The following is a 7,665-nucleotide window of genomic DNA, read 5'->3' as shown; positions in this document are numbered from 1 at the left end:
TTTTGTAATTATCCCAAATTATAAGGGGATGGATAATAATATGCATTTAAAAAGTTAGTAAGAAGGAAATTTACTATATTTAAAATATTTTATTTTATTTTATTATTTATATAATAAATTAAATTAAGCCCCGATAACAGTGGCCGATAGTAGTTGGCACTGGGCTAGGTTATTAGTAGGGGGCAACAGACGATTGATAGTGGCTATGTGGAGCTGGCAAACAACAAGTAGCAACGACAGGCATGGGACGGCTAGCCGCTATGAAGAATTGGGAATTTGACACAATTTAGTAAAAAATATTCTAATTTATTAATTTTAAAAGAGTGAATTTTGAAAAGATCACTCACTTACTTTCATTCCTTTTTCATTTAAGAAAATAATTAATAGATCATATTTTTCTTATTAATGAGTGAGGGATCATTTAATGCTAAGATAATGAACACTTTGTTAATTAACTTGAATATTGTTGTATGTAATAGTTTTGCATAGTTGATTGAGAAATGAATAAAAATTAATGGAATGATGTTGTAACCTCAAAAGAATATTTTTGTTAGTCCTAATTATTAGTATGGGCAAATCAAGACACAACCTCAAATCATGTTCATATTAGCACTCCAAGCATTAATTATAAAAAGGAAACTTCTTCCCTTCTCCATCTTTAAACATATTTAAGAAAACACTTCTTGCAAATATACTCCAAAAAGTTGGCTTAAGATCTTAGATTAGTTATAAACCTTAAGGCGTGTTTATGTTGATGTTTTTGTGAGTAATTGTACTCGAAGGTATATTGACTAAATTATTAATTTTCTAAGGAACTTTATCAATAATATAAGTTTAATAACAAACTTTCAAAAGAACTGCAACTCTACAAAGAGTTTCTAATTAAACATTCGTATAATCAGAACCTTAAAATGACAATAACAATTTAGATAAACTAATTTTTTTTATTTTACTTTAGGAAACACTTTGTAGCTTTTACATCTTAATCAATTTGTGATTGGTCTCAGAGGGACTCAATTTGACATTTTACATCATTATTTATTAACATTAAAGTAATATTTTAATAAATTGCTTAGGATTGATTAAAAAAAATATGGTGAGTTTTTCTTAGTTGTTTTTGTCATAATATAAGTTCATAGGGTGATTCCTCTAACTAATAACCTACTAAATCTAATTTCATAGAAAAAATCTATCAAAACTCTTAATTACAAAATAAGTCATTTAAAAAATTTAGGGTTAAAAATGAAAAAAATTCTAGAAGGTAATAAAAAAGCCTTAAAAAGTATCTAGTGGTGGGCGTGATCCCCATTAAAAAGTCTCTATAAGGGAAAATAATAGATATAAACTTTGTTTATTAAGAAAATTTGATTCCTGTTTGTTGTCATATATCCTTTTTTTATCCCTCTCCTCTTCGAATCATTTATACGATTCGGAAGGGAGAATTATTCAAATAAAAAAATAATTAGATGACATATAAATAACAAGCTAGTGACTCCGAGTTCCTTTAAAAATAACCAAAAACACTAAAGAAAAGCCACCTTAGGTTACGAGTCATTCATTAAAATCACTATGAATGTTGAGCTCTCCCTCTAAGCCCTAGCTCAAAAAACCAAATCAGTCAGGAAACTAATAGCCTCATGCTTATTCGGCGGGTTCAATATTTGATGAATGGGTTGAAGCCACATTGATCTAAAGAACGAGAAAATCCTTTGGTTCTCGTTACCTAGATCGCGAAGGCCATATCCATAAAGGATAACCTTCATTTTCGTGAAGGTTTTTCTTCATGAAAAATTTCTTTGTGTTTGTGTTGCGTAATGGATGATGACTACGACTTCATCAAACCCCAGATCCTATGTGAGAACCCTTGGACGAATCTAATTTGTTATTGAATGCATATGGTTTTATTTGTTTGTGTTTTTTGCATGAAACTTTGCACATGTAATCACTTCATTTTGATCGACCGATTAACCACCAAGGTCCGATCAATCGATCACATTGGCTTCGATCGGCCACAAAGGTCCGATCAACCGCTCACTTCGGTTCGATTGGCCACCCCGGCCCGATCAACCGATCAATTAAGTTTGATCGGCCACCAAGGTATGATCAACCATCCACTTTGTTTTGATCGGCAATCCCGACTCGATCGACAAATAAAATTAGTCTGATCAGCTACAAGGTCCGATCAACTATTCACTTTGGTTTGATCGGCAACTAAGACTTGATCACAAAACCAATCATTTTGGTTCAATCGACCACTAAGGTTTGATCATCCTTTCAGTTCAATCAGCCGCCAAGGCCCGACACCAAACCAATCCTCCAGCTTGATCGACCACCAAGGTCCGATCACAAAACCAATCACTTTGGTTTGATCGACCACCAGACCCAATAAACCAATCACTTTGACCAGTCGACCACCCCGATTTGACCAAACTTTTTTGGCCATAGTACTCGATTGACCTCTTCGGTCTATCCAACTGGTCAAACAACTCACTTCACTTGCATGTTGCATTTGCAAGTGTTTGCACATTGATTACAAGACATTGTTAATTTCTTGGATTCATGTGCATGCACATAAAAAAAAACATCTTTAGAATGATGCTTAAAGTATCAAACTCATTGCATGAAAAACTGAATTTTGTCTTTGGCATTTGCAGTATCACCGCACACATACGTGTGCGGCTCAATACTTATAAAACTTTGATGAGGGTGGCTAGCAATGCTAACCCGTCAATGTGTGAATCTCTTAAATGAAGAGCACACCGCCTCACCTCTTATGACATCACACTTGAATGCCATAAGCTTTCACATTGCGTGCTCAATTCAAGTCACACTTTAAAAGTCATTGAACCCATTGAGTGTATAATGTGTGCCCACCAGATTGTGTTTTGTTTGCATGATTGCATGAGCATCACCTTATGTGCCTTGATAGCAAATTAAACTTGTTAGGAGAGTGACCTCGTGTTGATTGTGATGCTTTAATGAGAGCATTATTTTTTAGGTAAATCTCGGTGAGTAATACGAGTTATTGCATCGGGATCAACATAAGTATGACTGTGCTAAGGTTCTAAGGTTAGCAAAGCCTCCAACTTAGCCTCCTGATACTTATTATGCATGATCACTAAGAGAGAGAGAATAATTGTTGGTATTTGTATTCTTTTATAGCAACTACTAACTTTTTTTATTATAATACATAATAATAATCTTATATTAACAACTATATAGATGGATTACTTTATTTATAGCAAGAACATTGTAGAAAGGTTTGGAAGGGATCAGGAGCAAATGCTAGTTCCTTGCAACAAGGTTACGACCAGATTCTAGAGCTATCGCGCGTAGAGTGGAAGAATCAACACACATTAATTATACGACATTTGATTGACCAGGTCGACATGATTTTGAAACTGGGCTATCTCATAGCATAGATGGCAAACCACAAGCCCCCCCGTAGATCAACTTGTGATGCTCCGTGTTGGTCATCTTTCTCTGCTACGAGGAGATCAACAACAAATGCTCCAAGGAGATCTTCGGTTAACAAAATACGAAGATCGTTGTTTCAAGAAACATAATAACAACAATATCCAAAGACATCTGCTTATCCTGCCCAATCTATGCAACACCCTCTGAATATACAGTACCATCAGCATATGCAGTACCATCATTTGACTTGCAGTGAATTAATACTGTTGGTGACTTGGATTTTAATTTTTAAAACATTTCCATGCTTGCACCTATTTCTAATGCAGGCATGGATTTTGGTACACCACAATTTTGTTCTTCACCAAATCTCAATGAAGAAATTTACTAGATGCCGCAAGATGCTACAAATAACACAACTGAAAGTGATGATATTAAAGAAAAGTTTCAAGAACATCAGTTGTGTTATCAGTCATTGTAACCATAGTCGATATACACCGAGCTCAAACGCTATTCCACATCGACATAGAAGATAATATTTTTTTGTAAATAATATGTTAGTAGATTTAATTTATTCAATTTGTTCAATTAATTAATTTGTTTAATCTTGTAAATTTCAAATACAAAATAAATTTTAGGAATTTGAAATTTTCTTAGTTTATTAAATTTGTTCAAATTTATTTTTAAAATTAATTAAAAAGTAATTATAATTTATTAATTAATGTCAAAATTAATTTTAATAATTTTGCTAGAGTAAATAATAATAATATTTATAATAATATTTAATATATCATCTAATAATAATAATATTATTATTATATATAATAAAGATTAAAAAAAATAAAAAAGAGTAAACGCCTGTGGGGGCGCATACTTTAAACATATGCTCTCCTCTTAGAGACAAATTTCCTCCAAATTATTATTATTATTTTTTTTGCTCTTTTAACTAGCTGCTACGAATCATATGCTCCTATTCATAATTTGCCTCGATAGGATATGGTTTGATTTATATACTTGTAACACATATATGATCAAATTTATACTATTAATAAAACTTATACCCTCATAAGTATTCATAATATTTATATCGTCAACATGTGGATGTTACCACTATCATTATCATTAGATCAACTTAGGGGCTTATCACATTCCTACAATTTCATTTTATTAAAAATTTGTTCATTTATACATGACATTAAATTTTAAGGATTGTGCAACTTCTAAAACCCTTAGTTCAATATTGAGCTTCAACAATATTCATATATGGTTTAGAATCAATTAGATTATATTATTCTAAACCACGATCACCTGTCTTAGAAAAACCATACTTTTTTATGCTGTCATCACTCTTTGGAAACCATACTTACTTATGCTATAATTAATTTGCCTAAACATTTCAATATATATATTTTTTATTTAGATGAACATCTAAAGCCACTTTTCACTTTGAAATGCCTATATTTGTCCAAGACCTATTCAAGTGAATTACATTTACAAAGATATAACTATAAGAAAAAAATTTAAGTAACTTAAGTATGCCAAACCTACATATTCACTCATTCAGGTTTTTATAGGTCAAATTAACTCAGAAAATTTGGTTGAAAAAATCAAATCCTTTCTTAGTGGGTCAAACGTATTAAAAATCTCTAAATTTAACAAGTCATATTTGTGCAACTAATTTTATGCATTTTTGCAAATTAGTGTATGATATTGTTCAATTAGTTATACTATATCATTAGGTGTTGATACCTTCTTATTTGGATACCTAAATTCGGTTAGATAATTGATGAATTAAGTCACTCACACATCATGTTTTGAGCTCCATAATGACTAGCATGCATCTGTGCATTACTAGACTTGATTTAACACATAAACCAGCTAATAGATCTAGTCCTTAGATCTTTGATTGACATATGATCATAATTGATAGGCTATTAATATCAATAATTGTTCATTACATAAAGATAATTACATCTATCATAATCAAATCTCATATAAGACATGGGGAGAAAAGAAACACAAAGGGAAGAATAGAAAAAGAACAGCTTAACTTATAAAAGAAAAGCAAAATAGAAGAAAATCAATAAAAGTATAAATAATAAAAATACAACTATATTAGCAAAAATCAAATAAAATTATTTGGCGACCTGGATACTGACCTATACAGTTAGGATTTCACCAAATATCTGTTAGATTCCTATCACATAAACCCTTCAAAAGTTAGGTACATTTTCACATTCCCCCACATCTAAAGCAAATGGACCTCCACCTACAAACTACATGCTCTCCAAAACCAAAACATAATGCTAGGCACGTCTGCCACGCGGACAACAAAACCCCTTCCCTCCTTATTTAAACCAAACCACCACAACCCTGCTTCCCGCCAAGCTGCAACTCTGCTTTCCCCAACCACAAAGCAGAGGAGCCAGCCAGCCAGCCAGCCATGCCATCCTTCAGCTCCTATGGCATCATCTCAGAGCAAGACCAACTCGGCTCCGGCCGACGCAAGTCCCGTAATCGCCTCGCCATCATATCCCTCTCATCCATTGTCCTCATTGCCATTATCACTGTCGCCATCCTCGCTAGCAATCACGGCTCCGACACAGCTGCTGCTGCCGTCACCTCCGACTCTTCCCTCCAGGCATCAGTCAAAGCCATGTGCTCCACCACCCTCTATCCCGACTCATGCTACACCTCCCTCGTGCCGGTCGGTCGTCACCAACTCCGCCTCCCTCGATCCCACCGCGCTCTTCCGCATAGCCGTTCAAGCAGCAAAAAACGCGATTTCAATCTCCTCAAAGCTTTTCGACGATCCAAAAATCAAGGAAGGGATCAAATCCTTCACAATTTCTTCGATCTCCGACTGCAGTCAACTCCTCTCGCTGGCTGCGGCCCACATCGAAGACTGCACAGCCTCTCCTGCTAACTTCACTTCGGACAGCTTTGTCGACGATCTCAAGACATGGCTGAGCGCCGCCATCACTGATCAAGACACCTGCTTGGACGGATTAGGAAATGATTTGGGGCAGCTCAAGGGGAATATCGCGGAGGCAATGAAGAACTCGACGGAAATCACAAGCAACAGCCTTTCCATTTTAAACCAAATCGCCGATTTTGTCGGCTCCGTTGATCTTCGGCGGCGGCGGCGTTTGATGAATTGGATGTCAAATGCTGACCGGAGGGTGTTAAAGAGCTCCGGTGATTTGAAGTACAATGCAAATGTGGTGGTGGCGCGAGACGGGTCAGGGAAATACAAGAGCATAACAGCGGCGCTGGCCGAGGCGCCGAAGAAGAGCAGCAAGAAGTTTGTGATATATGTGAAGAAGGGAGTGTACTATGAAAACGTGAGGGTTGAGCAGAACATGTGGAATGTTGTTATTGTTGGCGATGGGATGGACGCAACAATGGTGTCCGGCAGACTGAATTTCGTCGACGGGACGCCAACTTTCTCCTCTGCAACTTTCGGTAATCTATCGATTTTATCTAAATTATCAGATATTCGTAGCATAAACTATATCATAATTCATAAGTGCTTTAAATGAACCTGAAATTAAAGTAGACTCATCCATGGTTTCTTCGCCCAATGCAGCGGTTTTCGGCAAGGGTTTCATCGCGATAGACATGGCGTTCCAGAACACAGCCGGGGCCATAAAACAGCAGGCCGTCGCCGTCCTCGCCAGCGCCGATCTCGTCACCTTCTACCGCTGCAAATTCGACGGCTATCAAGACACTCTCTACGCCCATTCCCTCCGCCAATTCTACCGCGAATGCAACATCTTCGGAACCGTCGATTTCATCTTCGGCAACGCCGCCTCCCTATTCCAATCCTGCAACATTCTCCCTCGACTCCCTCTCCACGGCCAACAGGACACCATCACCGCGCAGGGTAAGATTGATCCCAACCAGAACACCGGAATCTCAATCCACAACTGCACCATTTGGCCTGCGGAGAACTTGACCTCCGTTTCTGTTTACCTCGGACGGCCGTGGAAGCCGTATTCGACCACGGTGTTTATGCGGTCGACGATGGCTGGCATTATTAATCCGGCGGGGTGGTTGCCGTGGCTGGGGACGGGGACTCCGGTGCCGGATACGATTTTTTATTCGGAGTATCAGAATTTTGGGCCGGGAGCGAGCTTGAAGAATAGGGTTAAGTGGAAGGGATTGCGGGTGATGGATTCGAAGCAGGCTGCGAAGTTTACGCTTCCTGGATTTATAAAAGGGAGTTCTTGGATTCCTAAAACCGGCATT

General features: G+C 36.9%; 1 protein-coding gene across 1 annotated transcript in view; it reads left to right on the top strand.

Moving 5' to 3' along the window:
- The first annotated feature begins 5,661 nt into the window (after positions 1-5,661).
- The window catches only part of LOC110023630 (probable pectinesterase/pectinesterase inhibitor 46), a 2,066-nt gene continuing 62 nt past the window's right edge, over positions 5,662-7,665 (top strand). The window contains 3 exon segments of the mRNA XM_020723123.1: positions 5,662-6,142; positions 6,144-6,879; positions 7,004-7,660. Of these exon segments, the coding sequence (XP_020578782.1) occupies positions 5,858-6,142; positions 6,144-6,879; positions 7,004-7,660 (1,678 nt within the window). The 5' untranslated portion in view covers positions 5,662-5,857.

This window comes from Phalaenopsis equestris, unplaced genomic scaffold (assembly GCF_001263595.1).
Source record: "Phalaenopsis equestris unplaced genomic scaffold, ASM126359v1 Scaffold000226, whole genome shotgun sequence".
Lineage (NCBI taxonomy): Eukaryota > Viridiplantae > Streptophyta > Magnoliopsida > Asparagales > Orchidaceae > Phalaenopsis > Phalaenopsis equestris.
Note: the sequence above shows the minus strand (reverse complement) of the source record. Positions and strands in the feature narration are given on the sequence as shown.